Source organism: Triticum urartu, chromosome 7, assembly GCF_003073215.2.
Source record: "Triticum urartu cultivar G1812 chromosome 7, Tu2.1, whole genome shotgun sequence".
In the NCBI taxonomy this organism is placed as follows: Eukaryota; Viridiplantae; Streptophyta; class Magnoliopsida; order Poales; family Poaceae; genus Triticum; species Triticum urartu.
In genome coordinates, this window is record NC_053028.1 from 394958403 (window position 1) to 394974375 (window position 15973).

The 15973-nt window shown below is 52.5% G+C and overlaps 1 protein-coding gene across 1 annotated transcript; it reads right to left on the reverse strand.

The window, feature by feature from the left end:
* Positions 1 to 384: 384 nt before the first annotated feature.
* LOC125524776 (signal peptide peptidase-like 1) lies at positions 385 to 11069 on the reverse strand. Its single transcript, XM_048689805.1, has 4 exons — positions 10746 to 11069; positions 9541 to 10390; positions 907 to 1110; positions 385 to 715 (listed from the first exon to the last, which is right to left on the reverse strand). Exons 2-4 carry the CDS (start codon positions 10336 to 10338, stop codon positions 599 to 601), a joined length of 1119 nt encoding a protein of 372 aa, XP_048545762.1. The 5' UTR covers positions 10339 to 10390; positions 10746 to 11069; the 3' UTR covers positions 385 to 598.
* Positions 11070 to 15973: the final 4904 nt, after the last annotated feature.

The window sequence follows — 15973 nt, forward strand, 5'->3', positions numbered from 1 at the left end:
GGAGCGCATTTGACCGGCGGAGAATGTGGCCGGTTGACCAGCCCGCAATGTTTCCCATGTGAAGTATACTGGTTTCTCAAAAAAAAAATGTAAGTATACTGTGATTAACGTTACCTTCTGAAGTGGAAATATTGCACCAGTGGCTGCTAATTTATCTCAACAAGAAACATGTTGTCAAAGAAAATACGTACACCGGATTTTTTTTATTTTTACAATTATTAAATCTGCTTTCAGATTGCAGGAAGAAAGGAGAAAGGACTGCTCAGCTCTCTTCCTTTTTTTCAGTTCGCCTAACACCAATTTAAATCAAATACCTCAATATAAACACTTTGAGTAATCACGAAACATGACTATAAGTAGCTTCATCGTTCGAGCAAGAGAGAATAGAAAATTTCACCAAATATAATACGGAGTAACAATTTCCATTACAGATAAATTACATATTGTTTCCTCTTGTGAGAACATGGTAAAAGGCTTAGATTACTAAGGCCAAACTATCTTATAAATATTCTCCTGTAGAATGAGAAGCTTGGAGCAGATTTTTTTAGCTAGATTACATCACAAGAGGTTGTGATTTTTATGGCCATGTTGGATCATCTCAGACTTCCAGCAAATGAGCTTTCTCGTTCACAATTGTGCCAGATCCTTCCCACAGCTCCCACAGATCATTCCTCAACCATGACAGGTACACAATGGGCCCGAGTGTCGAGGGCACCTGAAATCAGAAGTTCCGTCACAAAGAAGATCATGCATACCATACATGCCATTGTGGCATTGCTCAAGCTGACTACAAGTACTTCGCTGCTTAAGAATAGGCGCAACCAAGTCTGGCAAGCATAGCTCGGTAGGGCAAAGAAAATGAAAGTAATGTCTGAAAACCTGAGACTATCAGCAGGCAAAACATACCAGGTAGAGTAGAGCAGGCTGGGGAGACTGAGACAAGATCCCAGCTGCCAATGCAGTTACCAAGCCAACACCATAACCTGTTAGCGCAAACCATACATATTTTCGCCGCTTTGAGGAGGGAGATAAGTCTGATGGAACAGCCACATCTTTGCTCTTGCGATGATCGAAAGAGAGTACAAGAGCTAGAAGCATCCCTGGGATGGCCTGCAGTTTTCACAGTAACAAAGCATAGAAGTGAGTTGAGCATATGCAGCTTCACGTGAAGACGAATATGCAAATTAATCAATAAAGATCAGTGTAGATGACTATAATACACCTTTTTAGACTTAACCATATGATAATATGCAACCTACAATAATGTAATACATTAACCGTATGATGACAATAATGTGCTTCAAGACCTTTTTAGGCTGCAAAAGTTCTTAGATCGGAACTAATTTTCCTGATCACATAACATCAGAGGGAATGAAATGCGCCATTAGTCCTTTAACTCAAACTGTGCACGCCTTAGGCCAACAACTCAGGAATTGACCGATTTAGGTCATAAACTTGCTAAATTGATCAAATAAGGCCAAAACCGATTCGGGAGGAAAAAAAACTGACCACGTAGCTGCCACGCCAGCCTACCTTTGACCACTTGCAAATTGACTATTATTTACAGGTGTATTTTTGCAACAGCGCTGACTTCCTTGTTCGATTGCATTTAAATTTTTTTTAAAGGCCACACAAGTCTGAGTTCAACAGGGCTCGAACCTGAGGCCCCAGGGTAGAACCAATGCTCAATCACCACAACGATGCTAAGAGATTTGTGTATAGATTAGCTTACATGGTGCATATATTAATGTGGCATTCTTCAGGAACGGCTGGTGAGAATGCTCCGCTCCCACCCCCGCCTAGCTCCTTCCCTCCTCTAGCCCCGCTGTCGCCGATTCCCCGCCGGCGGCCCTCCACCCCACCGCGAGCCCCTTCCAGCTCCCCTCCCCGCGGCACCCGCCATGGCTTCCTCCGGCGCTGACCCTGCTGGGCGCCGAGCGACCCTCTCCGACTGCGACCGCGTGTCCTCTGGGGGCAGCGGGTTCGAGTCGGAGAGCGAGTCCTCGCCGCGTTCCTACAGCGACGTCGCCTGGACCCCGCCAGCTTCTGCACCGGTGCCTACGGCGCTGCCCGCCCCGGCGCCCCCTCGACAGCCTGCCGCAACCCGCCTCGGCCCCCGCTCCGAGGTGCATCGCATCTCCGGCGGGGTTCAGGTTGATGCCGACGGGTTCAAGCAGCCGCGGCACAGGCACCGCGGCAACCGCCCGCGCTCCTTGGCCGGGCCAAGCCCTCCGCCGCTGCGACGGCGCAGCCCGTCGCCGGAGGAGGTCGCGGGGCTCTGCTTCCGCTGCCTCGACCATCGCCACCGGGTCAGAGACTGCACCAACGACATCCGCTATCGCCGATGCCTCGAATCTGGCCACGACTCTCGCTCCTGCGAGAACAGGCGCCGCGACGCCACCGGACGTGCCCGCGCCACCAACGTCGGCCCCTCTGCCGTGGATGCGGCCACGCGCCAGACCGCCCCCCCGCCGCCACCCCCGCCGCGCCGGGCCGCGCCTACGCCGCCAACCCTGCCGCTGGTGACCGCCCTGGTCACGGCGCCCCCCCCCCCCGCGCGCCGGAGCCCGAGCCCGTGCGGGTGATCATGGCCCACTCCGTCGAGATGGAGGAGGCGGAGGACGTCCTTAGCCGCGCCATGGTCGCCTCCATCACCGGCAACCGACCACGTGTGTCCGACGCTGAGGTCTCCGATGTGCTCATCAACACGTTTGAGCTGGTCGACGGCGACTTCACCGTGCATGAGCACCACCCCGAGGACTTCTTAATCCTCTTCAGCTCCCATACCACCAAGCGCCGCCTCGACGGAGAGCACTTCATCAACTCGCCGCGATTCTCGCTCTCCCTCAGGCCATGGAGCAAACTATCTCACGCCGGCTCCGGCGACTTCGAGTACCGCGTCGAGCTGGAGCTCCGCGGCGTTCCGGCGCAGGCTTGGCACCTGTCCACCGCCGAGCACGTCCTGGGCACGAGCTGCTGGATAGAGCGCCTTCACCCCAAGACGCGCTCCAGGGCCAACCTTGCGACGTTCAAGCTGGCCGCGCGCACACACCACCCCGACAGCATCCACCGCGCCGCCGTTCTGGAGATCGTCGAGCAGATCCCCGCGCGCCTGAGCTCCGACAAGCCCACCATCAGGACCCTCACTTACCCCATTGCCATTGCTGTGGCCCGCGTTGAGCCAGCTAGTGCTCCAGTCCTCCGCGGCCAGCATGGAACGGGACAGGGTGGGGATGGTGCGCACGGCGGTGCCCACGACAACCGCAACCGCGCACCAGGACCCGGCCAAGGTAGAGCGCGCCACCGGGGCCGCAAGCGCCGGCGTACGGACGCCGCGCCGCCCGGCCGCGTTGATGGCATGGCGATGGACGACGCGCTGTGGCGGACACAAAACCGGCCCGGACGTGTGGACGGACTCGCCGTGTCGCATGCTTGGCCTGCTCCCGCCGGCGAGGGCGCGCCGCCGTCCGTACTGGGACAGGATCTTCGCATGGTATCGTGGCCTGGTCAGCAGGGGACCCACCCCCCTCGTCAACGTGCCAGAAAAGGAAGAGGCAGAGGATCACAAAGGGGCGCTTTGCAGGCGGGCCCCGTGGATAAGACTGTCGGGGACGCAGTTGTCCCCGTGACCACGACGACCACGCCTGTTGGTAGCACTGCTTTGGCTACTGCGGCCCCGGTTGCGGGCGTGGTGGCGGGCCAGGCACCAGCTGGCGACCCCCCGTTGGTTGCAAACTCACCAGAACCAGCCCCGGGATTCGAATCCGGCTGGGAACGGCGTGCCCGAGGACGATCGCGTGGGGGCCACGTCTGGCTCGCCTGATCCCATGCATTGTCAGGATCTGGACGCTGTCAGCGCGGTTCCTGATACGCCGCCAACGCCTGTGGGCCATCCTGCGGCTCGGTCGGGCCAAAGCACCAACCCCTCCACGCCAGCGTCTGGGGAGATGGGCCCTGGTGACGGCGACTGCCTGCACATCGGGCCCCACGCAGAGGCATGCGCGCTGTCCCCGACAGCCTCGCAACCGCCCAATCCCGTGCCAACGACGCCCGCGTCACGGCTGGCCACGCCCCAAGCCCGGCCCACCACGCAGGAGGCCGTCGTGGGTCTCGTTGCCCCCATGCCGACAGAAGCCCAACATGGCTCCCCACGTCCGACGCCGGGGAGGTTCGCGTCGCCGCCAATCACGCTGCGTCGATCTCGCGCACGCCCCTGCATGCCGAAGACTTGGACTTTAGGCGAGTTTCTCGCAGCCGCAACGAAGCACATTACCGCAGCTTTGCCAACCCCGGGGAAAAAACCGCGCCGCCCGCTGAACTTCTCGCCCAGACGTGGCCGATCGGCCACCATCGCCGTCTCGCCAGCTGCACCACCCACTGCTGAGCGCCGTGCACAAGTTCAGATCCTCCGCACGCTAGGGATTGTCGGGACCAACCAGAGGATCACCGTTGCCGAGATGAAGGCGTATGACGACATGTTCGCGGCACCAATCCCGCTCTCGGTGCTCACGGCCATCGCTGCCCTTGTAGACCGAGAACTACCCGCGGACTTCTCTACCGCGGCTGCTGCGACGGCCACCGTTCGGTTGGCCGGCTCGCCATAGGGCTATTGCGATGTCCACCCCCGTCAATCATGTGCACCCATGGATCACGATATCAAGATAGCTATATGGAATGTGCGCGGCCTTAACGCGCGTGCCCGGCGCTATGCCGTTAGATCGCGGCTTAACACCATCGGAGCCTCCATTGTATGCCTACAAGAAACTAAAGTGGCTTTGATGTGCTCGTCCGTTGTCCTCAATACCCTCGGTTCGGAGTTTGACGACTACACGTACCTCCCGGCGAATGGCACGAGGGGAGGTATCCTGCTCGCGTGGAAGAGTATGGTCGTGTCAATCACTGACCCCCTGTTCACCGCGAACGCCGTCACGGCAAGAGTGGCCGCGGCTAATGGCACGCCATGGTGGATGTCCGTCGTTTACGGCCCCCAAGAGGACGCGGAAAAGATCGCCTTCCTGCAGGAGATACGCGATATACGCACGGACTGCCCCGGGCCATGGATGCTTTGCGGTGACTTCAACTTGATCCTACACGACGAAGACAAAAATAACGGCAACCTGAACCGCCGCATGATGGGAAAATTCCGCCGCCTCATCAACGACCTCGCGCTCAAGGAGGTATATCTCAATGGAAGAAGATTCACGTGGTCCAATGAGCAAACTCCGCCCACCCTGGTGCACCTGGACCGCGTGTTTTGCACCGCGGACTGGGAGGACGCGCATGGCGGCTGCCACTTGAGATGCCTCGCCTCCGTCGTGTCCGACCAGTGCCCGCTCCTCCTTGATTGCGCACCCATGCATGCAGCACATCGGAGGTTCCATTTTGAGGATTTCTGGTTGCGGCTTGACGGATTCCACGACACGGTTGCGGCGGCTTGGGGATCGGTGCACGACCCGGACCCTTTCCGGCGTCTCATGCTGCGCCTCCAGAGCACGGCCCGCTCACTGACGAGTTGGAGCGCAAGTCCAAAGGTTGCATTCGTGACAAGATGGCCTTTTCCCGCGAGCTCATATCGCGCTTTGATAAGGCCCAGGAAGACCGCGCGCTCTCCCCCCCGGAAGATTGGCTGCGAAAACAGCTCAAGATCTCATACTTGGGTTGGCTTCTCTCGAGCGCACGATTGCGAGGCAACGGGCGCGGATCACCATGCTCAAAGACGGCGATGCTAACACAGCCTTCTTCCACCGGCAATGTTCATTCCGCCGACAGAAGAATCACATATTCCGCCTTGTGGTCGACGGACAAGTGATCACCGATCAGGAGGGAATGGCCCAAGCGGCCTTCACGTACTTTGATGAGCTCCTTGGCTCCTCCGTCGCCCGCAACCACACGCTGGATCTATCGCAGATCATCGAGCCCCATGACCTGACTGACCTCGAGGCACCATTCAGCCCGGAGGAGATTTGGGACGCCGTCAAGCGCCTCCCGGCTCGCAAGGCGCCGGGGCCGGACGGATTTACCGCGGAATTCTTGCGGGCCTACTGGAGCATCATCAAGCAAGACTTTTTCGACGTCTTCCAGCAGCTCTTTGAGCTGCGCGGTCGTGGATTCAGCAAGCTCAACCAGGCCCTCTTAACATTACTCCCAAAGCGGGCAGATGCGTGCCAACTACGCGACTATCGGCCAATATGCCTCATTCACCTTGTGGCGAAGATCTTCGCGAAGGTGCTATCGCTCCGCCTAGCGCCCAGACTGGGAAACATGGTCAGCCGCAACCAGAACGCTTTCATCCCGGGACGGAGCCTGCACGACAACTTTGTCCTCGTCCGGCAATCGATGAAGCTGCTGCACCAACTTGGGGCTCCGAGAGCGATGCTCAAGCTCGACCTAACGCGCGCCTTCGACTCCCTATCATGGCCCTTCCTTTTTGAGGCTCTTGGCCAATACGGATTCGGACCGCGCTTCAGGGAGTGGCTCGCGATCTTGCTATCGTCTTCGAGCACCCGGATCATGATCAATGGTGAGCCGGGACCGCCAGTGTGGCATCGCTGCGGGCTGCGCCAGGGAGACCCCGTTTCTCTGCAGCTCTTCGTGCTCGCCGTGGACATCCTTGGACGTCTAATCAGCCGCGCCCATGACGCCGGCATACTGCAGCGGCTGCACCCCCGACGAGACATTCCGGCCATATCCTTGTACGCCGACGACGTGATGCTATTCTGCCACGCCACGCAAGACGACGTGGAGGCCGTCCGCGCGATCCTGGCCACATTCAGTGAAGCTAGCGGCCTCTAAGTCAACTATGCCAAAAGCTCCGCCACCGTTTTCAATGGCGACCCTGAGGCGGATGCGGCAATTGATCAGGTGGGATGCGCGAAAGCGGAGCTACCCATTACTTATCTTGGCATCCCTCTCACGCTACGCCGCCCCTCAGCTGCCCAACTACAACCCCTCGTCGACCCGGTGGCCGCTCGGCTCCCCACATGGAAGGCATGGCTCATGAACAAAACCGGGCGGCTGGCTTTGGTCAAATCGGTGCTCGCCGCGATCCCGATACATCAGCTGCTCGCGTTCGCGCCGCCCAAGAAGACCTTGAGACAGCTCGAAAAGATCCAGCGCGGCTTCTTGTGGGCTGGGCGCGCTGCTGCTAATGGCGAACACTGCCACGTCAACTGGCGACGTGTGTGCCGCCCGCTCGAGTATGGCGGGCTCGGGGTCCAGGACCTGGAGCGTGCCGGCCTAGCGCTGCGCCTGCGCTGGATGTGGTTCTCCCACACCTGCACTGGATGTGGTTCTCCCACACGGACGACGACCGCGCATGGCGAGGCCTCGACCTCCAGTTTTCCCGCGAGGAGCGCGCATTGTTCTTCGCATCGACGACCATGGAGCTTGGCGATGGACAGACGGCATTGTTCTGGGATGACCGATGGCTCAACGGCCAGTCCGTGCGGGAGCTCGCGCCGGCACTCTACCAATGCATTCCCAACCGGCAACGCAAGTTGACAACGGTGGCCGCAGGCCTAGCGGGCAATGCTTGGGCTCGTGACATTCAAGGAGTGATAGGGATCCACGAGATTGGCCAATATCTCAGACTGTGGCAAGCCGTGCAGCAGATCAGCCTATCAAACCGGCCCGACCGAATGCTCTGGAGATGGACGGCTAGCGGCAACTACACGACACGGTCATGCTACGCCGCAACCTTCCATGGATCCATGAAATGCCCCTCCTAGAAGCTTACCTGGAAGAGCTGGGCACCGTGCCGTGTACATTTCTTTCACTGGTTGGCTAGCCAGGACCGGTGCTGGACGGCGGAGAGACTAGCCCGTCGCGGCCTACAGCACCATCCACGATGCCTCCTCTGTGATCAGGCCCCAGAGTCAATGTGGCACCTGCTCCTGGAATGCCCGTTTACGCGGCAGATCTGGCACGACGTGCTGGCTTGGGCAAGGATACCTTCTCAACCGCCAAGCAATGAGCCCACCCTCACGGACTGGTGGCAACGAATGAAAGGGCAGACCCCACATGCGCTACGGAAAGGCCTGCAATCTATCGCATGCTCGTCCCTTGGATGATTTGGAAACAACGCAACGAGTGCGTCTTCGACAATGCGCGCCCCTCGGTTACCGCACTGGTAGATAGGATTAAGGCCGAAGCCAAATGTTGTGCACAAGCTGGCGCTTTGGGTCTCAGGGTAGTCCTCCCCACCAACTGGGATGTCCACTGATAGGTTGCCAATCCATGTAACCACCACCTCCTAGGAGGATTGTATCTTCTCATCTTTTCAATGAAATGAAACACAAAGAGTCCTTTGCGTTTTCTCAAAAAAAATATTAATGTGGCACACTGGTTTTTAGATTTATTTATTATTTATTATTTTTTTGCAAGGGGGCGACCGAATCCAATCAGGCGATCTATTTCCTTCTGTTGCGATCGTTGCTTTCTCTTTCGATGGATGTTTCCTTCTGTTGTAGATCCTATTGTTCCAGTCAGGCTGACATTAAGTAAGCATGATCGGCTGCTGTGGCAGCAGAATCGGCTGCCATGGCAGCAGAATCCATTGATCGTATGTATATCATGTAACCCTCTACATACACAAAATACTTGGCATCCTAGTGGTCAGCATGTGTCCCCCCTTACCCTTAGGGCACGGGTATGAGTTTTAGTGAACACACCATGGGCTTTATATAATTTTTCAAACACACTTTCGAAACAATCAACTGTATCCTTGTGTCCTGATATATCTTGTCCGCTGCATCTTTGTGCACAAAGCTCTTAATGTTCTAGTGGTTCAAGTCCCATGAAACACGCGGCATTTTATTTTATTTTCCCTATATCGGATTAGGTTGGCGCTTTTGCAAAAAAAAAACTGTAAAAATGAGTCAATTTGTGAGCGGTCTAAAGTAGGCTGACATGGCGGGCACATGGCTGGTTTTTCCCCTCCCGGATCACTTTTGGCCTTATTTGATCAAATCATCAAATTAACGAGTTTATGGTCTAAATTGATCAATTCCGAGTTGATGGCCTAAAGCATGAATCAGTTTGAGTTAATGAACTAATGACACATTTCACTCCATCATGTGCTCAACAAAACTTTCGACAAAACTGATCAAGGAGTGCGTGTGTTTAGCTTGCTTCCTTAATAAATTATGACCTAGGAGAAGCCAAAAATGTATAGAACGTAACTCAATTCACACTGAAAATATTCGTAGTCCTATAAGGCTCCTATTATTATGTTCAGGAATGATTCACCATCAAATTCCTACATCTTCAGTTCCATGTAGCCAAAACGATATGCACATAATCAACAGCCCACATTTAATTTGGCAAGTCACTTATTGTAGAAAACAAAACCAAGTTAGTGAATTAAGACAGGAAGAAAGAGTAACCAAAAACAAGTTTGAAACCTTTGAATACAATGGCTATGAGTACTATTTTAAGGCAGGATTAAAGAATGAACACGAAATCATATTTGGATCGGTGGCACTAAAAGGATCAAAACACCAAGTTTGCCTGGACGGAAAAATTGTAACATAAGTAACTTACCATGTCTCCAAGGCCAAGCATCATGTAGTCACCAGGAGTGCTTCCTGGAAAAATCCCGCCCAACAAATTCCTAGGGAAGACAAGCTTCACCGGAAGCTCTATCTTCTTCGTAATCAACCGCAACCCAGGCAGGCTAAGCTTGTTTGCTACTGTGTGAACTGGGTTAGATGCCTTCTGAGTGGCAACAGAAACCATAACATTTGCTCCGAAAAACCTCTCGGAGAAGAAGACCCAGAAAACATCATAGACAAACAGACAGACAAGAAGCAACGAACAAATCTTTATGTTGGGAAGCCTCACATGACTGACAAATGCTATGCATATGGAAATCCCAAGTACGTTATTTAGCAACCAATGCCCTGTTACCAGCCACACTGCCACCGTGCTTATGCAGAAAGTCAATAGCAATCCTTGCAACCGGGTAAATGACTTGGAACAGCACCTCGACACGAAAGGATCCATTAGATTGAGCTGCGACTTGGCGTAGGCGATAGACGGAGACAGACAGAAGAAGAGCGCCATCACAGAGGCTCCGGCGGTAAACGCGGTGACGAGGTGCGATACAGATGAAAACAGATAGAACATCAGCAGTAGGCTGCATGAGCTTGCAAGGGGGATCATGAGAGCCTGCGACCGATCAAGTGTGATGGATGCCTCCGAGAAGTCCAAGTTCCTCTCCATCTCCTTGCCATGGTCCAGAGCACGCCATGCTGATGCGTAGGCAACTGAAACAGCCGTCACGATGAGGGCAAGTGACGCCGGCTCAAGCAAATAGGACAGCTTCCACAAGGACTCCATTCTATGAAATATTAACAGTAGCCCACCTTTATTTTATACTCTGGTCTTTGACCTGCTATGCCCAAAGAGTAGACAGTAGTGAATATCAAGTGGGATGCCAAAAGCCCAAAACATGGCACACAGAGCACAAGTCGTTCTTTCCATTTTTATTCTTTTCATACAAATTTGTTAGCAGTTGTGCAGTTTCTCTCAGATTTTCAATTAGTACTACACAAATTGAACAAAACTTTGACAGAGCCAGGGTAGGACTTAAAAGATCAATTTTGGGGTGAAAAATTAAACTCTAATTAGGAGTAACTTTTGGATAATCCTATCAATCAGGGGCGGATCTGGATGGTGTGCCAGCTGCAGAAATTGTCGAGGGCGACGGGCTTAACTAATAACGGGATGAAAAAACAAGCTCGTACCTTAAAACCCACTGGGCAAATATTGCGGAGGGCCACGATGTTGCGACGAGGAAGAACGCGGACGGCGATGGCAGAGATTTACAGCCGCGTTGGTAGTTCAGGACTCAGGAGGAAAAGGAAAGAAAGATTGGATCGAACCCCCTCCTTGCCCACGAGCTGCGCGGGGGCGCAGATGGGAAGCCGGCGGCGGACCGAGAATATGAGTTGCCGGCGGCAGGTTTCCCCCGTGAGATTGATGTCGGGGGCAGTGCAGTAATTCTGCGCGGGAGGGCAGCTCTGTCTTATTTATTTTTTCTGTCTTGGTGCTTAGGCCCTCCACTATGTGACCGGTGCCTGGTGCATTAAAATATGGTAGATTGGGCATCGATGCCCTCGGGAGAAAATTTGGCACTGCCCTCACACCGTTGGGTTGCAGCCCGTAGAAAAGCGGGACCCGCACGTACATAAAGAAATCGAGCAAGCCAACCTCCCCCTCGATCCTTTGCGCTGGAAGTGGGCATCGGTGCACAGTTTAATGTATTTTATTGTCATGCAGGAAGTGGGCATCGGTGCCAGCACTTGCTCCGGTTCCCACAATATTTTTTATAGCACCGCATGGGCTATGGAGGGCATCGGTGCCAAATTGCGCAAAAATAGATTTGGCACCTCTTTTGGGCTACATAGTGGAAAGCCTTAGGGCATGTCAAACCGCGACCTGCAGTTCCCACGTCTGTCCGACACGGCACCAGTCTACGGACACACGTACGGAAGGTTGTCATCAAACGCTGAGCGCATACATTTCAACCGTATTTAAATAAATCGGACGAGATTCATACAAACTGGATGATACTCTTCAAAGTTTGGATAAAAAATAATACAAATCATCCATACATAACATACAAATTAAGTCTAACACAACAATATCTCAAATTCAACTAGATTAACCGGATGTCCGACAAGTTTTTCATCAACGGATCATGCCCTCTCATGCATACCCCTCCTTCAGCATCATCCAACAATGTGTGTACGTAAATGACCATCCATTTGTCATGTGGTACATCATGGCAGCGTGCAGATTACATAATGTGTAGATCAACATTGAGTGAATGAATCAATCAACAAGTTGAGCAAGAGGAAGCAAAATTTACGATCTCGTCCTTTGTCGCGTGCAATAGACACCTTGTCTCCAACTGACGAACCACGTTACAAAGCTCGGTGACGCTGGTCTAGATAGCGTACCTGTGATACGATGACGACCTCACATTGCGTTTGTTGAATGATGTACATGTTTTAGGGTGCAATATGCTTTCCTGCATGAAACAATTCATGCACTTGCTGCTAGAAGGTCCCCCTTTGCTCTTGCCTACGAAATCCACGGATACGGCCAACCACGTATCGCACAACAACTCATCCTTCATTATCGACTAGCTCGCCATGCTTCGTACTCTAAAAAACGACATAGCGTTCGAAAATAAGCTCAAAGGCATTTGACCGAACCCTGGTGAGCGTGATGTCCGCCATGGAGGTCGTCTAAAGGGGGCGGAGTGTACCTGGCTACAAACGGCTCCAAGGTGGACAGCGTCGTCATAGAGGCGAGTGGGCGTGTCAGTGCTGGTTGCGGACATTCGGTAATGCTTTATGCCAGCCGAAGACATATAGCGGCGGTGGTGGAGGTGGAGAGTGCGGATGCAAAGCAAGGGGGAGAAGAGACGGAGTGGTAGGAAATGGGACCGGGAGGGGGTTGGGTGGACTGGGGGTGTCGGAGTCCTACGTGTTTGCTATCCGGACTCCCACAAAACTTCCCCCACTTTATCTCCAATTTGCGAGAGAAAATACGTCCAGACCGCTCGGTAGACCGATACGGGCCTGCGTTGGATGGCTTCCACGGTTCGCGTAGTCCGGTCCTGATGGATGCGGGCGGTCTGAGGGTCGGTGTTGGAGATGCCCTTACTGCTTAGGCCAACTCCAATGCACAGGAGCAAACACACATCCATTTTGCATGGATTGTGTCTGTTTTGCGTCGGCAAACAGACATGCGCATGTGGATGTGGTCATCTAGGCGTCAGTGTGCCCAATTGACCATCAAATATCATTTTTTTTGCTTTTGGACTTTTGAATTTTTGACCCAAATAGTCATCGCAAATATTCTAAAAATGATATATATTACATAAACATCCACAAAGTCTTAAGGCCACACATTCAAACTAAACTTGAAATTAAAAAAACATAAAAACTAGTTTTAGGGTTGTCATCACCATCGTCGTCCATTGTGAGGTCGATGTAGGGCGGTGGTTGCCATAGGTGGGTGTCGGGGCAACAAATCTGACAGTGAGTACTAGGGGTACGAATAGGGGCGGAACCTACCTACGACACATGTGTAACACTCGAATTTAGCGAGTTCAGGCCCCTCTCAGAGAGGTAATAGTCCTACATCTTGTGCCCGGGGCTTTTGTTTTCTCTTGGGATATAAGACTACAGTAAGTTGCCAACCCTTGTCATGGCGTTGGAGGGGGCTTATATAGAGTGCCCCCGCCCTCATTAATGCTACATTACAAGGGGAGATAAGAGGGGAAGTGACTATAGGCGTTACTAGTAACTGTCGTTATAACTACACTTGAAGTCCAACGTTAAGCCTCCCGACCATTGCAGCTCCCACGTCGTCTATCCGCCTCATGTGTCCAGGTGGTGCTGGTGAGGCTAACTGGTGGGAAGACATCCGAGTGGCTGGACAGTATCCGAGTGGATACCTTGGAAGGCTCATCTGAATGCGCCTATGGTCCGGAGACCTCCCAATGATGGTGTGGGGTCCTAGGTGGGCCCTAGATGTCAGGTCTATGACCCTACCCTTAGTAGGTGACCCCATCATTAGCCCCCGAATCGGTTGAGGTTTCGTAGGACGAATTGGATGAACTCTTGCTTCGGGTCGAGTGCTTCAGGGGCACTTGGAATCCGTCGTCAAGTTATAACATATCGTGACCTGACTAAAATCGCGGTGGATTTTGGACTAAGAGTTTCCTGACCGATCAGGTAATATTGACCGCTGGGAAAAACTTGGTGGCATTTGTATGTCTCTCGAGAGAGATAGACTAGAGGTCTAAATGCGGACATGTCATGAAACTCGAGTGACGATGCAGGCGTCTGGGCTGATTCTCTGGAGAGATGCCACTCATTATCCCGGGGGAACGCCCACGTAGGCTATCTCCAAGTCCAAGTTTATGAGACACGCGCCTTGGAGCCTAGAAGAAGGGCCAAGTTAACCCGTAGAGGGGCGTCGAGCTCATCACATTGCAATCCTTAAGATGACTTCAGTCGGCTTGATTACGTGTTCGAGTGCACGGTAACCCTCGAAGGGCGGTCGGTCGGACCGATGAGTGTTCCTTAGGAAAGGAATCATAAGCGATCAAGCGGGTCGATTCGTAGTGGAAATCTCGCGGTTTGAATATTCATGTGCGCGCGTGGAAGCGATTATGCCGCGTCTAGTTGGGAAAGTGGGGCACGATGCCTAGATTTCCGCCCTGGAAACTTCCACGTGCCCTGTTTGTTGAGAAGCATAGTAGAAAACAAAAAAAACCATGCCTACGATCACCCAAATCAATATGAAGATGCATAACGGGTTGGGATCATGATCGTTACCATCACCAGGTTGTGGTAAAAGAAGAACTTGTTGGTGTAGATCATACTTGGAATCCCTTGAACCGTCGATGTACAATCCCTCGTACCACCCACGAACAATCCCTCGAACCAAAGACTGAAAGCACGACCTCTCTACTTGGTTGCAATCATGCAACCTTCATGATCCGACAACGCTTCCTCGTCCAGAGCTAATCATCGCCGAAGAATTAGAGGGAGGAGATTAGAACCACACTAGGCTTCTAATTGTGAGGACAAGAGGATTAGACTAGTTCTAGTTAGTCAACTAGGACCAACTAGAACTAGAAGAACTAGAGGGGGCTCTAAAACTTGTATCTTCCATAGAGCAAAAAACACCCTAGTATATATATAGGTTGGAGGAGGAGGAGAGGGCAGCCACCAAGCCCCCCCTTGGGGCACCGGCCATGGGGGAGGATTTTGGCTCCTCCCCTAGTCCACCCCCCCCATAAGGAAAGGGGGGCACCACTTCCTTATGGGCCTATGTGGCACATAACTCTTTGCACCTCTTGGCCTTTTAAGGCCCGTTGATATTTAAATTAAATATAAAGTGTTATAAATACCTCTAGACCACTTCATATTTTTTTAACATCTCCGGAAACACTTTCCACCTATATATAATATATAGGTAATACCCGGTATTACCCGATATTCATTGAAACCCTCTAGTGACCCTGAAACGCTTCCGGATCCTCTCGGAACTATTCCGAATATTCATGAAATAATTCCACAAATATATATTCATGACTCCCGTACTACTAACAGTCAACATATCATGATTGCCTTCAGCTTGTGATCCTGTAGGTTCGATAACTCATAGACATGAACGAAATCGTTCGTTCAATGACCGGCAACGGGACCGTGGATGTCCGGGCTCACCATACCGAAATCCTCACGAATGATATTCGAGTGAACCTTAGGTTATCATGTGATGTTCCCTTTACTTCGCGATACTTCACAAAACCTGGATGCATCGGTATCCTCCTGAATCATCACTATGCTCAGTATACAGAAATCCTCGTCATCGGTTTTCACTACTGCAGGATGCTGCTAACGCAACACTACAATCAGAGACCCTTCGACGAAATTGTATGTGATGCATTAATCGTAAACGGTGGTGTAAGAAAACCGTCAGAAATGATATGAATTGTTTGCGACGACAGAGACATCAAACACAATTCCGATTAGAGTTGTGTGTGTGATATGTGGCAAACAGTTGATCCATACGAACTGTTTGCGATAAGCATAACAACAGAAACAATCAGCCAGATGAAGGTGCATGCGATACAAGGCATATAGTTCACTTGGATGAACTGTTTGTGATTAGACGACACAATAGGAATAGTGAGCCAGATCATGGTGTGTGCGATAGACGACATACAGTTCACCCAGATGAATTGTTTGCGATGAGCCAAGACAACAGAAATGGTCATCCAGATTAAGGTGTGTGTGATAGACGGCATACAACTCACTCAGATGAACTGTTTGTGATGGGCAAAGCAACAGAAATGGGTTAATTTAACACGATGTGTGTGATACGCGACAAACAGGCCAGTAAGCAGAAATGTATGGGAAGACAGATAACAACGCAAACGGTTCCT